This window comes from Necator americanus, chromosome I, assembly GCF_031761385.1.
Source record: "Necator americanus strain Aroian chromosome I, whole genome shotgun sequence".
Classification (NCBI taxonomy): Eukaryota; Metazoa; Nematoda; class Chromadorea; order Rhabditida; family Ancylostomatidae; genus Necator; species Necator americanus.
The window spans coordinates 15,958,987-15,980,882 of NC_087371.1; the positions used below are offsets into that span (position 1 = coordinate 15,958,987).

At 43.4% G+C, this 21,896-nt stretch overlaps 7 protein-coding genes across 14 annotated transcripts; 3 read left to right on the forward strand and 4 right to left on the reverse strand.

Annotated features, from left to right (window-relative positions):
- Window positions 1-9: 9 nt before the first annotated feature.
- RB195_005712 (uncharacterized protein) lies at window positions 10-2,312 on the reverse strand (the record flags this gene model as incomplete). Of its 3 annotated transcripts, XM_064178393.1 has the most annotated exons (3): window positions 10-861; window positions 941-1,339; window positions 1,395-2,312. In XM_064178393.1, 3 exons carry the CDS (start codon window positions 2,310-2,312, stop codon window positions 10-12), a joined length of 2,169 nt encoding a protein of 722 aa, XP_064035443.1. The 3 variants fall into 3 exon arrangements, with proteins under 3 accessions (XP_064035443.1, XP_064035444.1, XP_064035445.1); XM_064178391.1 differs by lacking the exon at window positions 1,395-2,312 and having other exon boundaries at window positions 1,022-1,132; XM_064178392.1 differs by lacking the exons at window positions 10-861; window positions 941-1,339 and having other exon boundaries at window positions 1,344-2,312.
- Window positions 2,313-2,495: 183 nt separating this feature from the next.
- Window positions 2,496-2,843, reverse strand: RB195_005713 (uncharacterized protein; the record flags this gene model as incomplete). The annotated part of the gene is made up of 1 exon (XM_064178394.1): window positions 2,496-2,843. One exon carries the CDS (start codon window positions 2,841-2,843, stop codon window positions 2,496-2,498), a length of 348 nt encoding a protein of 115 aa, XP_064035446.1.
- Window positions 2,721-6,906, forward strand: RB195_005714 (uncharacterized protein; the record flags this gene model as incomplete). 4 transcript variants are annotated; one of them, XM_064178401.1, is made up of 9 exons in its annotated part: window positions 3,481-3,555; window positions 3,642-3,731; window positions 3,837-3,968; window positions 4,933-5,067; window positions 5,513-5,631; window positions 6,387-6,496; window positions 6,552-6,614; window positions 6,767-6,821; window positions 6,891-6,906. In XM_064178401.1, 9 exons carry the CDS (start codon window positions 3,481-3,483, stop codon window positions 6,904-6,906), a joined length of 795 nt encoding a protein of 264 aa, XP_064035448.1. The 4 variants fall into 4 exon arrangements, with proteins under 4 accessions (XP_064035447.1, XP_064035448.1, XP_064035449.1 ...); XM_064178400.1 differs by lacking the exon at window positions 3,837-3,968; XM_064178399.1 differs by lacking the exons at window positions 3,481-3,555; window positions 3,642-3,731; window positions 3,837-3,968; window positions 6,767-6,821; window positions 6,891-6,906 and adding an exon at window positions 4,128-4,223 and having other exon boundaries at window positions 6,387-6,483; window positions 6,552-6,596.
- A 3,538-nt stretch (window positions 6,907-10,444) lies between these two features.
- Window positions 10,445-10,883, reverse strand: RB195_005715 (uncharacterized protein; the record flags this gene model as incomplete). Of its 2 annotated transcripts, none has more annotated exons than XM_064178402.1 (2): window positions 10,445-10,593; window positions 10,736-10,883. In XM_064178402.1, 2 exons carry the CDS (start codon window positions 10,881-10,883, stop codon window positions 10,445-10,447), a joined length of 297 nt encoding a protein of 98 aa, XP_064035451.1. The 2 variants fall into 2 exon arrangements, with proteins under 2 accessions (XP_064035451.1, XP_064035452.1); XM_064178403.1 differs by having other exon boundaries at window positions 10,736-10,829.
- On the reverse strand, window positions 10,850-15,540 carry RB195_005716 (uncharacterized protein; the record flags this gene model as incomplete). Its single annotated transcript, XM_064178404.1, has 2 exons — window positions 10,850-11,059; window positions 15,478-15,540. 2 exons carry the CDS (start codon window positions 15,538-15,540, stop codon window positions 10,850-10,852), a joined length of 273 nt encoding a protein of 90 aa, XP_064035453.1.
- Window positions 15,541-15,593: 53 nt separating this feature from the next.
- Window positions 15,594-15,959, forward strand: RB195_005717 (uncharacterized protein; the record flags this gene model as incomplete). 2 transcript variants are annotated; one of them, XM_064178406.1, is made up of 1 exon in its annotated part: window positions 15,594-15,959. In XM_064178406.1, the coding sequence occupies one exon, from the start codon at window positions 15,594-15,596 to the stop codon at window positions 15,957-15,959; it is 366 nt and encodes a 121-aa protein (XP_064035454.1). The 2 variants fall into 2 exon arrangements, with proteins under 2 accessions (XP_064035454.1, XP_064035455.1); XM_064178405.1 differs by having other exon boundaries at window positions 15,633-15,959.
- Window positions 15,960-17,299: 1,340 nt separating this feature from the next.
- RB195_005718 (uncharacterized protein) lies at window positions 17,300-21,585 on the forward strand (the record flags this gene model as incomplete). Its single annotated transcript, XM_064178407.1, has 3 exons — window positions 17,300-17,422; window positions 17,493-17,616; window positions 21,494-21,585. The coding sequence occupies 3 exons, from the start codon at window positions 17,300-17,302 to the stop codon at window positions 21,583-21,585; spliced, it is 339 nt and encodes a 112-aa protein (XP_064035456.1).
- Window positions 21,586-21,896: the final 311 nt, after the last annotated feature.

The following is a 21,896-nucleotide window of genomic DNA, read 5'->3' on the forward strand; positions in this document are numbered from 1 at the left end:
TCACCTTGATCACCTTGACTCCCGTTGATCTTCGAAGTGGTCGAGCGGGCTCCAGTAATTCCTCCATTTGTCCCGATCGCGTGTCAGAGTAGCCCAGTGGTTACTCTTTTCGCGTGGGACACGAAGAGCATCATATTTTTCTTTGAAGGACTTTGTGAAGAAATCTGACCATCGGGTCGGCAGTCTTCCTGTAGTGCGCTTAATATCGCGGGGGACACAGTCGCTCACGGCTCTGGTCCAACGGTTGTCGTTAAAGCGCATCACGTGTCCGGCCCACCTTATTTTACTTTCCTTGGCAAACGCGGCGGCGTCTCTAATCTTCGATCGCTGACGAAGGAGAGAACTTCGAATCCCGTCCCTCACTTGCGTGAAACGGGATACTCCTAGCATCACTCTCTCAATTGCGCGTTCAATGACGCTCACCGCGTTTTCTTCCTGCTTGCGAAATGCCCAGGTTTCCGAAGCATAGGTCAAAGCAGGAAGTACGGTAATGTTGAAGAGGTGAGCACAGAGCCGGGTGTTCCTGGTCTTCTTCACTACATCCTCGATGCTCTTGTACGCTCCCCAAGCCGCTCGTCTCCTCCTGCCCAGCTCGTGGGTCAGGTCGTTCATCAAGTTCAGTTCCCGACCCAGATAAACGTAGCTGGTGCATTCGGATATGTTCGTTCCGTTGAGCGTGAATGGGGCATCCGAGACCCGTCCGTTCCGCATGAACATCGTCTTTTGTAGATTCAGCTGAAGACCGATGCATCCACATGTTTCGTCGAATTCGGTCAGCATTCGTTCCGCTTGGCTGATGCTAGGTGTTATCAGTACGATGTCATCAGCAAAGCGCAAATGGTGTAGCTGCCGACCATCAACCTTCACATTCCAACTTTCGCATTGCGTTCTCGAGGGTAGCTGTGAATATTTTGGGTGAGATTGTATCACCCTGTCGGACCCCCCTCTTCACGTCAATGATGATATTCTTGTAGAATGGCGAAATTCCGGTCGTGATTTTACTGTACAACTCTCGAAGTACCTTTATGTACTGAGTAGGAACGCCTTGGTTGTCCAAGGCTTCCACGACCGCTTCCGTCTCAACTGAGTCGAAGGCCTTCTTTAAGTCGATGAAGGTGAGACAGAGCGGCATCTTGTACTCTCGTGATACCTCGATGAGTTTCGAAACAGTGTGAATGTAGTCAATAGTGCTGAATCCTTTTCGAAACCCTGCTTGCTCGCATGGCTGTCCTTCATCCAAGACTTTTTCAATCCTATTAAGGATTACTCTTGTAAAGAGCTTGTAGATGACGGACAGTAGGCAGATTGGACGATAGTTGCCGATGTCATGTGGATCTCCCTTTTTATACAACAACACGGTCTTGCTGGTTTATACAACAACACTGTTTAGGAACCTTGCATTCCGACAGATAACGTGTAAAGAGCCTCGCCAGAGTGTTGATGAGTACTGGCGGAAGGTTCTTCAGGTGTTCTGCTCCTATTCTGTCGAGACCAGGTGCCGTGCGATTTCTTATCGACATGATAGCATGTCGTATTTTGGACGGGAGAACTTCTGGAATGACATGTCCGTCTTCCCTCAGATGGTGAGGAGCCAAGAGGACATGGCTGTCGAAGAGATGAGAGTAGAAGTCGTAAATGATTTTCTCCATCCCCCTCCTCGATGCAATGGTTGTTCCCTTTGGGTTCCGGAGAGCAGTCATCCTCGTCTTGTGACTGGCGAAGTCTCGACGGGCATAGCGAATGCTTTTTCCCACCTCTGCAGCTTCAGCCAGCACTTCTGCTCTTCTCTCTTTAAGGTCTTCCTTTATCGCCTCTCTGCAAAGCCTTGCGAGCTCGGACGTGAGTTCTTGGTTCCCTGCGGCTCGTGCTGCTCCACGCTGGCGTATCAGCTCAAGAGTTTCAAGAGACAGGCGCCTCTTGGTGGTTTTAAAACTCTCAGCCTTCTTCGCGCAGTCGTGAAGGTGTTCAACAAGCCGGTCATATTCCTCGTCGATGATGTCCACTGCGGAATCTTCCCAAAAGCCGGCTAGCGTAACGAAGAGATCCCAGTTGATGGTAGTCCTGGGATTTCTCTCTCTGAACTTGGCAGCTTTCTCTGCTCTCCTTGTGAAGGAAAATCTTCCTCGGAGGAGGCGATGGTCCGATCCCGTATAGAACTTTGGTGCAACAGCGACGTCCGTCAGGCAAAACCTTTTATTGACGATGATGTGGTCTATTTCATTACGGTACCCTCCACCGGGTGACTCCCACGTCCAGCATAGAGAGGAGGGCTTCTGGAATTGCGAGTTCCCATAGATGGTCTCAGTCGTCATGATGAACTCGGAGAACCTCTCCCCCTGTTCATTCCATTAGAGGCCGTGGGTTCCGATGTGAAGTTCCTTAGGCGTTCTTCTTGGGCCAACTTTGGCGTTGAAATCGCCAATTATGACTTTGTAGAAAGCATGATCTTCTCGGTAGAACTTCTCCAGGTCCATATAGAAAGCTTCGACTTCTTCTTATTCGTAGCTTGATGTTGGAGCATAAGCGACGAAGATAGTCAAAACTGGTGTTGGACCACATTTTCTCATCCGCAGACGTCCGATTCGGGTCGTAAGTTGTTCAAAAGAGTCGATGTTCTTTGCCATACTCGTGTTGACGAGGACGCCAACTCCACCAACACCTCTACTGTCGCATGTTCCTAAGAACAGTTCTTCTCCAGTTTCATATACGGCGTTGAGAGGATGACGTCGTCTCGTCTCGGTCAGTCCGATGACGTCGTACTTGATCTTCTTGGCTTGCATCTTCAGATCTTCGATGGCCGCTTCCGATGCAAACGTACGTGCGTTATAAGTACAGATCGCCATCCTAGTCCTTTTCCGTTTTGGTAGCCTACATGACTCCTGCAACCCCATCCTATCTGGCGCTACCGTACCAGGCTTTTCTCCGAAATCAGGAGACTCTTTTCTATTACTCTGTTTTGCGTAAAAATTTTAAAACCCATGGCAGGTTGCAAGCCTCTAGTCCCATGAGTTTCTGGGAGAACTTTCGTTCTCCCGGACTGGACATGTGGAGCTTATTTGTTGGAGGCGACTCCAAACCGCCTCCCTTGCACCTCCCAGTCACTTGATTGCAAGCTTTTGGCCGGACCGACGTGCGGGATACAAGGATGTCATGAGTCAGTCCTAGCTCAGCAGAAACAGGGAGTCCATCCCCTAAATCCACCTGCGTCTCTGGGCAAGCACAAGGTCGCTTTTGGTCCGCGATTAGCCCCCTATCCGCCACCCGGAGACGCGCCACGTAGCCTCGCGACTAACCGGCTGTGATCCCTCTAGTGAGGGAGATCCGTGGTTCGCAGTTATATTAACCAAATTTGTAGAATCAAATTTGCAATCACTACAGTGTTAAGGGCAATCTCTAAACCCTTTTTTGAATGCAGAAAAACTTCTAGAAACCTCAATTATTACCCGATTTTTCAGCGGTTTCATTATAATCACGTGGCTAATGACTGTTAGGGAACAAGTCCCATTGTTGGTCGGAAAAACAGCAAGTCCACAACTTATCAATCGTATTGTTAATGTGAGTTTACTCTATAGAACATCTGCAATCAATCGATATTGAGGCGCTGTGCCGATCCTATACAATAGATCGTTGTTGATTTTTAGGTAGCTATAAGTCACGATGAACGAATCAAACACCTGGATACGGTCTACGTCTATCATTTTGGGGCGAATTTCTTGGTGGAATTACATGTGGTGAGTGTGGATCTAAAATTAGATGGGCGTGACTGTCTCATAATAATCCACACTGTAAACAGTATATAGGTTTCGTAAGGATCGGATTTATCTGCAGATTTCCAGGTGATGGATCGTGAAATTACGCTCTGCGAAGCGCATGACGTTTCCGAAACTTTACAGGCTAAACTGGAACAGCTTTCATTCGTAGAGCGAGCTTTTGTTCATTGTGACTATCAATTTGATGGCGATGAACATGTTTGACCGCTCTACTACTTGTCAGTAAACAATAAACATTTCCAGTGTAATAAGTTTGGCCTAGGAGTATAAACATTTCAAACACACTACATACTGAATATTGAGAAGAAATTCTTGAAGGATAAAGGATAAAGTCATTGGCGTATCGATCCACTTTGGATGCGCCAACGCGTTTTACTGGAATTCGCAGTCGTTCATGTTTACGAACGTGTAACTGGCCTATACAGTGAATTGCGCGGGCCAGCCGATAGTCAAGTCAGTGTTTTTATTCTCCCAGACAACTCTGGTGCCAATTTATCGACCCCCGAAGGATGAAAGGCTTGGTTGGCACTAGCGCGGTTTCGAACCATCGATCGTGCAGTCACAGGGAATCTTCTATCTACTGCGTTGCACCCGGCGGAAGAAGAAATTCTTATTTGCCTAAAATACTTTAGCTGAGGGTAGCTGATGTAGGTTTCTTCCAAGAGCGCTTCTGGAGGAAAGGAGGAGCCTCGATGAATATTGCCCTTGACAGTAGGACTTGGAAATTTCAAAATATGAAACGTAGCAGCGGAATTGAAAGACAGAAGTCCTTCAAGGAATCTACAGAAACCTCTGTAAGGCAAACCTAACCAAAGTTTGATATTTTCTTAATTTGAAATTGAGCATGAATGTTAAATCGAGCGATGTGGGTGCGGAGAATAAACAAAAACAAATAAAACGATTACATAAAAACAAGTGAGATAACGGAGGAGAGTATACAGAACAGCCTCCAAAACAGCGGGAATCGTTCATATGACATCGATATGGAACGGAGATCTATCAAATATCATATTTTCAGGGGCTGCTTTTGAACGAGGTGTTCAAATAAATCGATGACGGTTAAACGATTTTCACGACAAATCCCTCACTATACCTCTTCTTTTTAAATTTTCGCATTTCTGACTTTTATGCCCAATTTTTAGAACTTTATCAGTGTGTTTAGCGATGGTGTAACCGACACAAAGTGAATTTACAAAAATTCTACAAAGATCAAACTGATCTCGTGGAAGCATGGAACGAGGGCAAAAAGATGATTACTAATTTAATCGACCAGGCAGTCCAGGAAGAAAAAGAAAGAGTGAGTGTGCTCGGTCATTGATTAGACAGACAAAAAGGTCATAGCGCAGAAAGCATTTTTGACCAGCAGCCAACTCCTTAAGGGTTTCTGGATCTTGTTTTATAGTTATAATTTTAATGGTTGCATCAATAGATACTTCGAGATCCTAGCTACCCGTCAAATACCCACAGCTTATAAAAGCTTTTAGAAAATTTTCTTCGAGAATCCGTCCCACGAAGAGTTGTGTGAAGAAATAAATACGTCGCCAAAGTATGACTTTCGCTCACCAAAACGTCTTTTTTTTGGTTTTTCTTCTTTCCGCTCAAAGTTTTCTAGGTGGGAAGAAAGGTGGGAAGATCGAAAATTTAAACATCACAAATGGTACAACATAAGTCGTAAATTGTATCTATTAACTGTCATTAAATAATAATAGTAATATGCTCTTCGAAAAGATTTTTTATAATAGGTATGGGTCACTCGACTTGTCATCATAGCTATCATATTAAATTTTGTTATGTTCGCCGGTAAAATGGCAGCTGCCACTATTTCACACTCACTCTCCGTAACTGCGTCATTGGTAGATAGGTTAGTTTTGTTAAATATTCAAGTACAGTCGCCTGCAACTATCCTGATCCGAGAGACTGCCTCGCGCCCGCAATTCTGCAGTTGGCATAATTCACAATCGGGGCGACCCTATCATTTCTTCCCCAAGTCGCCTTCCAAACGCTCATCGCAGTCGCCTGGAAGAACATAACAACTGACGTCTGCACATTTATCCATGTCATCTAGCCCCGTATCTTTAAAGGTATCACCCCACGAATCTGGAGTGGTACGGATTTTCGGTGGAGTATTCGTATACGGGATAGTAGATTATTGAGAGAAGGGTGATTCCGTCCATTTCTTCCTAATTGCCGTAGAAAACGGAAGACACGGCTTCGAGCGTTCCGGAACACTATTTTCCACTAGGAGTTCGATTGGAGCGCGCCAGCCTTGTGCACGCGCGGATCTTCCGGGCCGTTTTTTGTGGCGATTAGGAAGAAATGGGCAGAATCGCACCGCTCTCCATAATCTACTATCATAATCGTGTACAAATACTCCACCTGAAATCCGCGCCACCTCAGATTCGTGGTATGCTGTCTTTAATCCTATTGCAGTGCTATGAGCGTCAATTCCGCTTTGGTACTGGGCTACACCTGTCGCTTAGTTGAAAGGTGGAATGAACATAACTACCCTGTAGGAATAGGTGAAGTTTTGAGGGTGGAGCTAGAAATCTACTCCCTACTACCAATAACAGTCAATTGATTTAAGGCTGGAAGGTTTTTCACTTTACACTTTTTCAGGTTACAGCCACTTACCACCCTAATCGTTGCCCTTCTTGTGATATTCACTAACGTACTGGTTCTACTCAAATTTGCCGTAGACAGTGTTGCCACCATTGTAAAATATTTTTGTTGGTTTTGGCCTGTATTCTCGAAGGTTGAAGGACTTAGTAACATTTCATTCAGATAGTGCTAAGAGCCGAAATATCTATAGTTGTGTTTTGTGGATAGGAACATCAGTGAAAGCAGGTTGGAAATAACCATTGTGGGCGCGGCTGATTTTGCTATCATCGGTTCTCGATCACTGATGTTTGTAACTTGCCGCTGAAGAGACACCTCGGCCGGTCGTGCATTGGCTCTAGATCAATGGAGCGGTTGTGTCACAAACTTCATCGCTTCAGCTGTGGGACACGAATGGTGGGAATATGTTGATCTTATTGGTGGAATACTTGTGAGGTATGTACTAGTTGATGCACTCTCGTTCTATAATGTACTTTGAGTGATTCATGGTTCCCACCGTTTGAGGTCACTTGATCCATAGAGAGATCTATTATTGATTGTTTCAATTTCTAACGGCTACATTATGACTATCTGGATGATGACAGTAATGGAGCAGGTGTCGCTAGCCGGTCGGGAGAGCTGCCGGTCCACAACTTATCAGTCGCATAGCTGACGTGAGTGAAGGGAGCAACCAAACAGTTCTTATTATGTACGGTAGGCGTCGAAATTTCTTGGGAGCACGCGCTTTGTGACAGCACAGTAGCATGTACAGCCAGCGTACACAAAGAAGGGAAACCGCACGCGTTGCGACAGAAACGTCGCGGTCGCCCAGGCCAAGAATTTCCCTATCGGCTATGTGCTACTTTATCCTTTCTTGTTAATGTTCAGATAGCTATAAACCACGATGAGCGGATCAAGTACCTGGACACGGTGCAAGTGTAGCATTATGGAATAAACTTCCTGGTGGAATTATATGTGGTCAGTCCAAATTTCCATCAATTAAAATAATTGTTTTAATTAATTAATTTTAAAGCAAAATAAGTAATGTAAATTTCGATGTTGGTTACTATCTTTCGTGTTCTAAAGAGACATTGCTGTTGATTTCCAGGTGATGAATGCCGAAGTTGGGCTTTGTGATGCACATGATATCGCCGAAACGCTACAAACCAAAGTCGAGCAACTTTTTTCTGTGGAGCGATGTTTTGTACATTGTGACTACAAGTTCGGCAATCGTGAATATGTCCGACATAAAATAAGAAGTCGTGACATACACTAACCTACAAAAACTTCTCTTACCAATCGAGAAGAATCTGTTTCTTTGTGAAGCGTCCAGGTTAGAAATGCATGGAGATGTAAGAGAAATCGGTAGACAAAAGATCCAGTTGGTGGGAAATTTTGATGTCTGGGATGAAGGATCAATAACTGAGCAACTGGGGAGACCCACTCTTCTCAATCGATACCAAAGGATTCTAGGATTCTAACACAAATAGCTTCAAAAATTAGTGTGAATATGGAAATACACCACGGAGTTTGAATATTCGGTACAACAATGCGTAAAACTCTGCCTCAGAACATTTCTTCTTCCTTTACGCGATTTTCAATAAATTGCTAACCTTAAAACAGACTCATAGTGGATTCGCAGGTAAATTCCCCTAGATATTTACTTGATTCTACCATTTTATTTGCATTCTTTCGAAAAATCCAATCCATTCTGTAAAGAAAGCTTGGACGAAAAAGAAGCGGATTCAAAAAAATTTATAAATGTGCAAAAAAGCATGCGTGGCGCTAGCATCTGCATCGTCACAGTTTATTTTTTAACCGAAGAACAACACTAGGAATGGACGTATGTATGCACTTAAACTTATTGGAAAATACGTACATAGCTATGTACGTAACCCCATTGCGCACCATAATGCGATAAAAAGTGGTGAACTATCAAAAAGAAGAAAAAGAGGTGATGCGATGGTGGGTCATTTGCGGGAGATCGCAAACAACGCATTCGTATCGTAACCCAGAATGCGCGCGGTCTTCAATGTGTTCACGTTGTTACTGCGAAAGAATGATGAGATGATGTCGAAAAGGGTCGCAGCACACAGCAGACTTTTACTAAAAATGCTTTCTTGTCTTCTTTTATGTCTGGCCACTGGCGCACTGAGTGCTACTGCGTAATGGGAATTGAATGTTCTTTATTTCCTTAGAAATAATCCAGAAAAAATTTTTCTGTGATAAACGTCGTAATAAGCGAAGCAAATTCCACAGACATGTGGAGTCTTTTCCAGACATGAAAACGGTGGTTTCAAAAGAGAGTAGGAGGGGTCTCAAAGGATAGTACACCTCTGGGTAAGTGAAGGAAAAGAAAAGACAATTTTTGATGAAAATAACATATCAAAGGGGTACTCCTTCAATGGAAATACTGGAACTTGGATAATTAATACATGAAAGATATAAAAAGCGTTAGTATTCGGCTACTTTTAGGAGTTGCCAGAAAGCTCGTTCACATCTCTAGCTTCTAAGTTATTCCCCACCTCTTACATGTTGATAAAATCAATCGAACGAAATTGTGGAAGTTTCAATGCGGCTTTTAAAAAGATTAGATGAAATCGGAGAAAAAGCACTACCGAAAAGCTCTGAAACAGCTTCGAAAGCGCTAACAGCTCTACGAGTATCTTTTCATTAAATTCACTTGCGACAACATTGCATCCAAGAGGAAAGCGGCAAATTAGCGATTCATGAGTTTCTTCTTCAAATCGACTCGTATTGCCTTTGCCCAGTAATTTTTTCCGATAGCGCTAAAGTTTCTGCGCTCAAGGAATTCCTTTAAAATCATTGTCATCTCTTCTATTTTTCTCACTGTCCTCTCATATTTAATGTTCTAGGAGCTGATCTCTCGTACATCCGATCTGTGTGCTCTGTATTTTTACATGTACGAACACAACAACTAGAGCTTTAATTTCGAAAGTCTGTAAAATATTATGGGTGCTATCCAGTAGCGAGCAGTCCATCGAGCGAAAACTAGTCTTTTCTATGAGAGTGGCTCAGCCCAAATGTCAAGAAGTGGAGAATAGTGGGAAGTAAACGTAGCTCGTTGAGTGCGCAGTAGATCTAATTCCGCAACTATTAGTTTGTTCGGACATAAACGAGACTTTCGAAACTTTACGAATTTCGAACAGCAATTTGGACAGTTTTGGTTCCATTTTGTTCCTGGCGTTTTCCTGTATATTTTACTTTCTTTATTGTTTATTTTTGATTTCTGTAATATTTTTTTATTTCATAAAAATAATTTTATTTATTTATTTTTATTTTATTTATGATGTGATTTCGCGAAGTCAATGCTACAAATGGTTTCAACGCTTTGAAAATGGAAATGAGAGCTTAGAAGACAAAGAACACCGACGTCGTCCTCAAGTGGTAGATGACGAATTACTGAAGAAGACGATTGAGTCTGATCCGACACAAACTACAAGAAAACTTGCCCTAGAGTTCGGATGTTCTAAATCGACAATTGACGAGCATTTACATGCAATCGGGAAGACAAATTGATGCGGCAAATGGGTTCCTCATAAGCTGAGTGAAATAAAGGGAAATAAAGCTGTCCGTAAATCGAAAAAAAAATCGAAGAGTTGGGCTGGAAAGTTTTGCCGCATCCGCCGTATAGTCCGGACGTGGCTCCTTCGGACTACCATCTATTTCGATCGATGCATCACGGATTGTCGGAGAAAAAGTTCAACAATATCGACGAAGTCCCATCTTGGTTCGCATCATACTTCGACACACAGCCAACCAAATTCTTCGAGGACGGCATCCACAACCTGCATGATCGATGGCGAAGCGTTGTTGATAGTTGTGGAGAATATTGTTTGGAATAAAGACTTGTTGTAAAAAATTTTGTGATGTTTGAAAGTTTGAGTCGAAAGTCTCGTTAATATCCGAACAACCTAATATTTGGCCCAGATTCACTTGCGCCTCGTTGAAGTTGGGTAGGTAGAAGTAGTTGCTCTATGGCCAACATTCTGATCCACTGTGAATGAACAGATTTTACGGCTTGGAGCTATTTCAGTTTACAGCAGGTACTTTAGAAATCATTCTTTATGGTTTATCTTTACGAAATCCTTTAAGTAGCTGTAGTTCGGCCAGCCGACAGAGTGTAAACAACCACAGTCTTGGAGGAGAATTTTAAAGAAGCGGAGAAGTAACCATTTGTGCTGTACATGTACTTGTGACCACACATCTGTAAACATCGCTTTCTTATATAGTGTCCACTATGAAAGTCTAACGATAGGATTGTTACTGCAGCAGAAACACGCACCTATCAGCCAGAATTAATTATTTACAAAAATTGGCACAAAACATTAATTCTGTTCAAAGATTACCGAAGTCCTTACGAAGGCGTTCACATCTGCAGTGATGGCTCCTCTCACGGCGATGACCTTTGGAAGAGGGTTGCGGTAATGGTGGTAATGGCATTACTCCGTATCGTGGATCCGTTATGTAGTTCCAGGGAGCAAAATTCCACGGCATCTGGTTGTAGGAGGGGGACCATGGCGACGAGATCCATGGTAGGACCCCGATGTGGAGCGGTGACGTCTGCATGCGGGAGAAGAAGAGCGCGGCTTAAGCTCATCTTCTTTCTTAAGGTCCTTCTCACACTCATCGTCGTCCTCCTCAGAGCTGAGACAGGTGAACGGCTCCTTGTTCTGAAAAGTGCGGTTGAACATTTTTGAAATTAGCGATTCAATTAGCGTTTCCTCCCAAGGATTGTTGTAGAGACCTCGTAAAAGGGGAAGAGTTATATTCTACGTTGATATGAAAAAAAAAACCAAAGTGAACCTTCTTCTTTGAACTGTTTGCTTGTCACCTTAACAATATAGACTGTTATGAAAAGTTTGGCAGAAATGCCAGAAATAAAAAAAGTGGGAAAAAGTAAAGCATTGCGAGAATGAAACTGCCACCAGAGCTGGCCAGCGAATATGAGAGAAGGATGACAGATACCAATCGATGTGTGCTCATCGATTTTGTTTGTAAATCAGTGCCAGCGAAGCCAAAGAGTTTGCATTCCTTGAATGGGGAACTCCAAAGCCTAACAAAAAAAAACGCGTCGTGGATCGTATATAAGCGTCCAAAATGTGAAAATAGAAGCTAACAGCATCTGGCTCCACGTCCAACTCCTTAAAACCACCTATTTTTGTGATCCACTTTTCAACATCTTGAAAAGAGAAACAAGGAAAAACGTGTTCTATGGGAAGAACTGAGCCTCAAAGTATTCCGCTTTATCCGTGTGAAAGAAACACTTTTAAGTTCTCTCTTGCGGGCGAATTTTTTTTCTAGAAAAAGAAAAATTAGAATTGCTTTTTTCTATCAACTTTATCTCTTTCTATGCTTTTTTCTATCTTTTTTTTCTATCTTTCTTCAATTTTTTGCACCCGAAAATTTGAGCATAGATGAAAGATTTTATGCTTTTTCACTAAACGCTCAGTTCTATATTTGGAGAACAATCAAACTTGATTTCACATCTATGTTCCTCTGAAACCTCCACAATTTGGAAACATTATTCGAAATATGAGTTTCCTCTGTTCTCAACTATTAGCAAAGAGTGATGTGCTAACATGAAATGACGTGAATATCTCTATCGTAGTGATCAAAGTAACGTTCTACGTCAAATCGCGTAAACTGTTGGCAACAATGCATTGTATTTGATCAGCCATTCGCACGTGTGTTTCCTCTTTTCTCTATACCTTTCTGTCTCCGGCGCACCAATCCGACCCCGTGGGACCTGTCCCACCCAATTTTACAGCTATCTGGCTCCGGGGCACGAATTCGACGCCGTAGGACCCATCTCACCCAATTTTACCGCGTTGATGCTCCAGCGCACCAAACCGACGCCATGGTATCCTTCTCCCTCTTTTTTTGGAATTTCTTGACTGAGACACACACATACACAGACCCACATACGTGACAGAATAAGCCATTATTATACAGCATGATAGTTTACAAATTTAGGAGTATACATTCACATAAAAGTTTATTTACCCTCGCTATCATATGAGAGAAACTATCTTGCCTTATCAAAGACAACATCGATGTCTGCACAATTTTGGACAATGGATAAAAGAAAGAGTGCTCGCATATCAGGTGCACGGCGATGGTTCGGAGCCTCACCGAAGCAAAATTTTGCATCATTGTGGAGTATTTTCGTGACACACAGACAAACAAACAAAAAAACACACACATACACACACGGACCAAGCGCGTTATTATATAGCATGATTGTTGGGTCAATGCACAATTATTTCAGCTTTTCTCGCGACCCTTTTTTCATTGAAAATCAGGCATTTGTTTAATTTTTTCTATGGAAATAATCTTCTCTTTCTAGCTAACAAAAATGCCTCTCAAAAACTACATTAACATTCGCCATATTATACTCCTGCGCTTTTAGAAAAGGTGGAATGCAATACAGTCATTTTGCGATTTCAACGAACTTCCTGGAAAGAGACAGTGAGCAAAGGCCAAGTTGAAAGATGATTTTTTAGTAGCTGCGAAAGAGGAACGAAAGTTTGGCGACTAGAATGTTGCCCGAATACTTTAATGTGGACCACTCAACCATCGTGTCTTGCCTTAAAGAGATTAAGAAAGTATTTACTATGGAAATTAAACAGGTGGGTCCCCCACGAATTCTGCGGCAAAAAAAACCGCTGGTTTTTTACCGATTTGTTCTCAGCGAAACGATCAAACTTCGTTTCTGAAGAACTTCCCTACTGGGAATGAATCGTAGCTTCTCTTCAAGAACGTCAAAAGAAGTAGGGTTTGCGTTCTGCCATCTGTTTCACCCAAGGAAATACAGAAAAACGTCCTCTGTAAGAGGATGTGATGTGTGTGGTAGGAAAGAAGCGGAATCGATCCACTGGAAAATCATCATTGAGATCACGAAATCACTTCATTCCAACCTTTCTCCAAGTGGCGATGCATATTTGGCGAGTGTGGAAATTTTTCGATGAGTAAGTCTGAAACCCTCATGAAGTCACAAATTCCTTCCTTTAGGGAACTGTCGGACTCTTTTAAAGGTAAATACTTTTCTAAAAGATAAAAGATAAAAATAAAGACAGATAAGATAGAGATCAGATAAAAGATAAGAAGAGCTCTTTTTAGCTCTGAAATTTACTCCATTTCTTTATTTAAGAAATGCAGAGTCATGGTGTTCCTCATTGCTGTAAGCGTTTCCGGCTAGTTTAGCCTTTTTAGGATCCACTGGAATTTATCCAAAACAATCCACCATATTTATTGGCATTAATTTTTCATAGTTGCGAAAATATATTGCCTGTTGTGCGCAGTAAAAACTTACTATAGACGTGGACTGTGCTGTATCGAGAAATTGCAGTAACGGAACTTGAAAAGAAACTTTTGAGAGATGAGGCAATGATGTTATGTCAACCAAGTGAAACAACTCGCGAGGATGCCATTCAGTGGAATATATGGAATACAAATAATCTCCCTATGTTTCTCTCATATGTAGAGGATACCTCTTTTACCATCAACAACACGCAACACCTCATTTAGATAACGTTTGACGTGGGTCATGTCCGTCAAGCAGGGTGTATTTCCGTAGACTACATAACCCACGTTTTAATGAACGCACAAACACAGGTGAATTGCGGCGATACGGGTTGGTGGAGTCCATCTTGTTCAGGAATACATCTTCCTCAATCGGTCAAGAAGACGACGTAAAAATGGAACCGTGGATGTCCTGATAGCAACTCGTTCCTAACACCTAATGTCTTACGGGGTCATCTTTCATATCTAGCGTAGGCCATGTGCGTCATACACGGATCTTCCTCATTAGAAGGATCACAGCCGGTTAGTCGCGACGTTAGGTGGCGGATAAGGCGCAAACTGCGGATCAAAAGCGACTTTGTACCTGCCCCGAGACATGGGTGGATTCAGGGAATAGAGTCCCTGCTTCTGCTCTGCCAAGATCGGCCCACAATACTACTGTATCTCGAACGTCGGTCCGGCCAAAACAAAACTCATAGGACTAGAGGCTTGCAACCTGCAGATGGGTTATAAAATTTTTATGCAAAACACAGTAATAGAAAAGAATCTCCTGATTCCGGAGGAAAGCCTGATACGGTAGCGCCAGGAAGGACAAGGTTGCACGAGTCATATAGGCTACGGAAAAGGACTAGTATGACGATCTGTACTTACAACGCCCGTACGCTTGCACTGGATCCGGCCATTGAAGATCTGATGATGCAAGTTATGAAGATTAAGTACGACGCCATCCACTTAGCCACGTGTGTGACACTGGAGAAGAACTGTTCTTAGAAACAAAGGACAGCAGAGGAGTTGATGGAGTTGGTGTCTTCGTCAACACGAATATGGCTATGAACATCGATTATTTCGAACAACTTACAACCCGATTCGGACGTTTACAGATGAGTATATGTGGTTTGCCGCCAGCTTTGACAATCTCCGTCGCTTACGCTCCGATGTCAAGCTACGAAGAAGAAGAAATCAAAGATTACTACAATTCCATAGAAAAGATCAGAACTTCTACAAGGTCATAATTGGTGAATTCAACGCTAAAATTGGAACCAGAAGAACGCCTGAAGAATTTCACATCGGAACCCACGGCATCTAATGGAACGAACAAGAGAAGAAGCTTTCCAAGCTCAACATGACGACTAAGGCCATCCATGGGAATTCTCAATTCCAGAAATTCTCCTCTTTACGCTGCGCGCGGGAGTCACCCGATGCAGAGTGTCATAATGAAATAGACAACATCATAGTCTGTAAAAGATTTTTTCTTGGCGGGTATCGCTGTTGTACCAAAGTTTTATACGATAAGTTTTAAGTTTTAAGTTTTATACGATATATTTATAGCATCGCCTTCTTGTAGGAATATTTTCTTTGGAGAGGAGAAAAATCCGCAAAGCACTATCAGAACCATCGAACAGCGAACTATCAGAATCACGACGAATATGAACGACTTGTAGAACATCTTCACGACTGGAAAGCGAAGAGTTTCAAAACCACCAAGAGACGCCTGTCTCCGGAAACTCTAGAGCTGACATGACAGCGTGGAGCCGCACGAGCTGCATGCAACCAATAACTCACGTACGAGCTCGCAAGGAGAGAGAAGAGCAGAAGTGTTGGCTGAAGCTGCAGAAGCGGGCCAAAGCATTCGCTACGCTCGTCGGAACTTCGCCAATCGTAAAACAACAATGACTGCTCTGAATGACCCCAGATGGAACAATTACAGCATCGAGGAAGGATATGGAAAAAGTCACTCACGACTTCTACTGGGATCTCTTCGACAGCCACGTCCACTTGCCTCCTCACCATCTGAGGGAATATAGACATGTCATTCCAAAGCTTCTCCCTTCCGAAGTCCGACATACCATCGTGTCGGTGAAGAATCGTACTTCACCCAGTCTCGACAGTATCAAGTCTGAATATCTGAAGTACCTACCGCCAGTCTTCTTCAACACACTGGCGAGGCTCTTCACTCGTTATTCTGATCTCATCGATAATCTTGCCCGCTTGCCTTGTCACCATCTGAACAAAGATGAACATGTCATTCGAGAGGTTCTCATCGTCTAAAGCACGGCATACTATCATGTCGGTAAGAATTCACACGACACTGGTAGGAACTGGCAAAAGATACTTCAAAAGTCCAGTTGGGGCTTATCCAGACAGGATTAGATCTGAACATTTGAACTACCTTCGGCCAATTCTTATTTGCACTCTTGCGAGACTTTACACATCACCTATCGGAATGCAAGGTTCCTAAGCAATGGAAAATCAGCAAGACCGTGCTGTTGTATAAGAAGGGAGACCCACAAGACATCGGCTACTATCGTCCAATCTGCTTACTGTTTGTCATCTACAAGCTCTTCACAAGAGTAATCATAAACAGGATAGAAAAAAACATTAGATGAAGGACAAGCATGCGAGCAAGCAGGGTTCCGAAATGGCTTCACTACGACTGCCCACATACACACGGTTTCAAAACTCATAGAAGTATCGCGAGTGTACAAGATGCCGTTGTGTCTCACTTTCATTGAAGAAAGCCTTTGATACAGTTGACACCGAAGCGGTCACGGAGGCTATGGACAACCAAGGCGTCCCTACTTCAATCATAAAGATACTTCGTGGGTTGTGTTGCAAATTCACGACCAAAATTTCCCCATTGTAGAATGATATCATAATCGACGTGAAGAGGGGGGTTCGTCAGGGTGACACAAATTTCACCCAAAATATTCAGTGCCACTTTCGAAAACGCGTTGCAAAGATTGGAATGGGATGACATGCAAGTGAAAGTTGACGAGTTATTCACACCATCTTCGTTTCGCTTTCCCGAAATTGATGAAACGTGTAGAAAGATCGCTCTTCAGCTGAACCTAGACAAGACGATGTTTATGAGGAACGAGTATATCCGATTGCTCCAGTTATGTATGTCTAAGTCGGGAAATCATTATGATGAACGTCCTAACCTCCAGGCTGGCCAGAAGGAAACGAGCGGGTTGGGGAACATACAAGAGCATCAAAATGTAGTGAAGAGGGCCAGGAACATCCGGCTCCGTGCTCACCTATTCGTCGCCATCGTTCTTCCTGCTTAGACCTACGCTTCAGAAAGGCGTTTCGCAAGCAGGAGGAAAATGCGATCAGCGACATAGAACGCGGAATTGAAAGGCTGATACTAGGATTAACCCGCTTTGGTGAAAAAAGGGATTCGAAGTTCACTTCTACCGATCGAAGATTAGAGAAGCCGCCGCGCTTGCCAAGGAAAGCAAAATAAGGTGGGCCGGACACGTGATGCGCTTCAACGACAATCGTTGGACCAGAGTCGTAAGCGACTGAATACCACACGACATCAAACGCATAGCAGGAAGACCGGCTACGCGCTGGTCAGACCTCTTTACGCAGTTCTTTCAAGAAAAATGCAATGCTCTTCGAGTCCCTCACGAGAAGAGAAGCCACTGGGCAACTGTTGTGCGCGATCGGGACAAATGGAAGTATTACTGGTGCCAACTCGAGCAAATCGATTAACAAAGGGAGCACAGGTGATGTACGTGATGTACGTGATACAGAGTGTACTTCCGTAGTTCATACAAAACACATTAATTATGCTAGAGTACAAGTGATACGGGATCGCTAGTATCCCTCGTGTCGAAAAATGCTCCTGGGATCATGCGTGCTGAATGGAGGTGTGTCACTGCTGTGGACGAGAAGAACTATGAGATAGGAAAAGCACAAGGTTTGTAGCTGATAAAAGCAAGAAGATATCAGCAACAAAGGTACTTTTTTGTTGACTTCAATTAACGACAACAGTGATAGGTTTTTATATCCGTTAACACTCTATGTGTCCCAGCGTTTGTAAAATACAATCGAATCACATCATCGTCACAGCAAGAGGAGCGGTGATTTTAAGGGCAGCATACCACAAAATTGACGATGTCCGGGTCTCTCCACAAAAAATAACGTCAGGGGTGTAGATTACGAGTACGATCGTATTCATGCTCAATTCTTCCCTAATCATCCTGAGAACCTTATGGGGCCACCCTTGTACACGAGAGTTTATCCAGAGGTTTTACTTCAATGGACTGCTTTGAGAGCCTAATCCACTCGCTCACAGAAGTAGTACAAGAATGGCACGTTATAAGGTGTCTCGTATGAAAATTCGTACAAGAAGGACGTTATCCACATCGTTCGTAATGACGGTCAGGGGAGTTGAGCATTCGCTCATTCTCATTATTTACAGCACTTAACTCTATTTCTTTTCCTTTTGACCTTCGTCAACTTCGTGGTGTGCTGCCTTTAAATAGGCGCATGCGGTAGCGAAATGGTCTTGTCCTTTTTTCATTACGTTCATGTGAGATCCACATTATGTTTGTTTTCTCGTGCTCAGCTCCGGAAGCTCTGGGTCACACCTTTCAAAAAGGGCTTTTCCCTTTGTGTAAATCACTTCACAAACCTAAAACGAAGTTGTTGAGTTTCTCTCTAAACAGCATAAATATTGCTTGTTTACCAAGGAGATAAAATTCTTATCACAATGAAAGTCCAAATGGACGACCCCTCACTTTGTACTTTACCAGGTCATTACACAAGGGTCATGACAAATATATGTCAGACACTAACTCAATATTTGTTATACTTGAACATCATAGGAATCTCACGTACCTCTGAAGTTTCAGCAAATCTTTTAATAATTGATAAAGAAAGAAAAAAAAGGAAGACAAGCAAAATTGTCCCTTGTTTTATTGCTCTTTCAAATTTAGCGTTAACACCGTTGGTGATTATGGATTTTATTCACTGAATCACCGATTTCGAGAACAGTCGAAATTTTATCACACGCGATTGACAAGGGAGATGACAGGATGGTGTCCTAATGTAGAAAAGTGACGTCTGCTCTGTCCCATGACCTGATACAGAAGTTTCATGAATTGACGCACTGTTGTCTGTTCAGTTTTCTGCTCTTTTTTTTTCAAAATTACCGTATCAAAGAATGTTTTGTCACTTCACTGTCACGGTTTTGTTAGTGTGTCTCTTGTTTATTGCATAACGAGTCGTTTTGAATACTTTTTAGTAAAGAAACAGCTCCTGAAGATCATCCTTTTTCACATCATTATAAGCTGGAGACCGTCCTATGAATCTGAATATCTTTCACACGGACAGCATCAACTAAATCGATTCGGATATGTTACCTAGTTACTATATGTTACCTAGTTGAATTGCTTCTCTAGTGCAGAACACTAAAGCCTTATTACCTTTGCACTAAATGTCATGACAGAAAAGATCCCTAAACACTTGTAATCACCGAAATGAATCTGCCTCTTGCGGTTGTGGTCTCAGAAGAACAGGAAAGGCGGTGCAGATGGGCCCAACAATAACTGTTTGTTGAACGTGTTGTGAAGTATACTTGTTTGTGACGATCGCATTCTATTAACCCCCTCATTTTGTCGCTTCTCTTCAGTTTTATTCTATTTCTATCCGACAACACCTTCGTGAGGGTCCAAAGCGCTCCACTAGGAGAAGGGAAATGATTACCATCGGCAGTAAAACATATAAGAAAGAGCAGTTCTCAGAAGGCATCGACTATTTCATAGCAGTTCGCCAAATTTCTAGTTGCAAGGAAATTTGACGTTTATTTTAGTCTTAATTTCCCATGTGTATCTTTGGCCCTCGTCCTGAACTTAATAGCCTCAAATCTAGCCTCCTAGCATTGTTGCTTCTTTAATGCCTTGGCAATCCTGCTCCTTGCCTTCATGCCCATAATTTCTCTTAATTTTGAATTTAGATGTAGAAACATTTATTCTAATCACTTCAAGTCTCTATTTTTACCCTAAAAAAGGTTACTATGACTTGCTCAGAGTTAAAAATAAGGTGTTTTTTAAAGTAGTCTCTGTCAGCATGATAGGTAAATAAATAAATGAATAGTTGGACCTACGCTTCACACAATAAAGGGGACACTCTTTTTTAACGCGATTGAAGGACACAAGCATAGTTATTCCTAGAAGCGGTTATTACTTGTAGAAGTTTATTAAGCGAACTTGCATCTTTACTGAGTGTTTTCAAAAATTTCTTATTTATCAAATTCAAAAATTTCCTCACTTCCTGCTTCTCTTGTGTGTCCACAGTAGTGCCGATCCAAATGCTGTTCTGGAAGTGTAATATAATATAATGTATATATATATATATCATGATATATCTACTATATAATAACGGGCTTATTCTGTCACGTGTGTGTGTGTGTGTGTGTGTGTGTGTGTGTGTGTGTGTGTGTGTGTGTGTGTGTGTGTGTGTGTGTGTGTGTGTGTGTGTGTGTGTGTGTGTGTGTGTTGTGTGTGTGTGTGTGTGTGTGTGTGTGTGTGTGTGTGTGTGTGTGTGTGTGTGTGTGTGTGTGTGTGTGTTTGTGTGTTTTTTTTTTTTTTTTTTGTGTGTGTGTGTGTGTGTGTGTCAGTCACGAAATTCAAAATGAGGGGTGCGACGGGTCCACCCGGCGTCGAGTTAATGCCTCGAAGCTAGGAAGCTATAAAATGAGGTGTGAAGGGGTCCACCGGCGTCGGATACCTATAGAAGGGGGTGCGACGGGTCCATCGGCGTCGGATACCTATAGAAGGGGATGCGACGGGTCTATCGGCGCCAGATAGCGTTAGAAGGCGGTGCGACGGGTCCACCGGCGTCGGATACCTAAAGAAGGGGGTGCGACGGGTCCCACGACGTCGGATACCTATAGAAGGGGGTGCGACGGGTCCATCGGCGCCAGATAGCGTTAGAAGGCGGTGCGACGGGTCCACGGCGTCGGATACCTATAGAAGAGGGTGCGACGGGTCCCACGACGTCGGATACCTATAGAAGGGGGTGCGACGGGTCCATCGGCGCCAGATAGCCTTAGAAGGGGGTGCGACGGGTCCAAGACGTCGGATACCTATAGAAGGGGGTGCGACGGGTCCACCGGCGTCAGATACCTATAGAAGGGGGTGCGACGGGTCCACAGGTGTCAGATACCTATAGAAGGGGGTGCGACGGGTCCACCGGCGTCAGATTGCTGCGCCGGCGCCAGATGTCCAGAAAAAGGAGTGCGACGGGTCCACCGGCGTCAGATACCAATAGAAGGGGGTGCGACGGGTCCACCGGCGACAGATACCTATAGAAGCAGGTGCGACGGGTCCACCGGCGCCAGATACCAATAGAAGGGGGTACGACGGGTCCACCGGCGACAGATCCCTATAGAAGGGAGTGCGGCAGGTCCACCTGGCGTCGAAATAGTGCGCAATAACTTCGTGTGCATGACGCAAAATATAGATGGTTGCAGCCATTTCATAGCCGTAGCCACTGTATCGCTTTGCTTTACACCCTATATGACTCCTCCGCGTGTCCATCTCCTTCTTCGTTCGCCTCAAGTTGGTAGCATGCCGCTCTCAGAAAGTGGAAACCCGCATGCAAACGGGTGCTTAAATAGTGGCAAGATGTTTATGTGATCTGACGTGGAACGTTATCTTTATCAGTAGGATGATGTCTTTCATGTAATTTTATCCCGAAACGTCATTCTTTGATAACTGTTTATAGAACAGAGGAGGAAAACCCATATTTCGCGTGATACTTTTAAATTTTGTCTATAATATATTGATAAGGAGTGTTTGAAGCTGAAGTTCGAATGTTCTCAAAATGTAGAACTGACGCGTTTAGGAAGATGTCTATGAAATGTTTCGCCCTTAGTTTATAATATAAAAAAGGAAGAAAGATTGTTGGAGATGCACAAGTCCAATTTCGTAGAAAACGGCACTAATATTAATTTTCGTTCATCAGTGAAGGCGAGCGAAGCAAACTCCACAGAAAGTCTGAAGTCCGGCTTTAGCCGGACGTTCAGACTGGTATATAATAACGAGCTTAGTCCGTGTGTGTGTGTGTGTATGTGTGTGTGTGTGTGTTTGTCTGTGTGTCACGAAATTCGAAAATGGGGGTGCGACGGGTCCACCCGGCGTCGGATTGCTATAATATGAGGTGCAACGGATCCACCGGCGCCAGATATTTAGA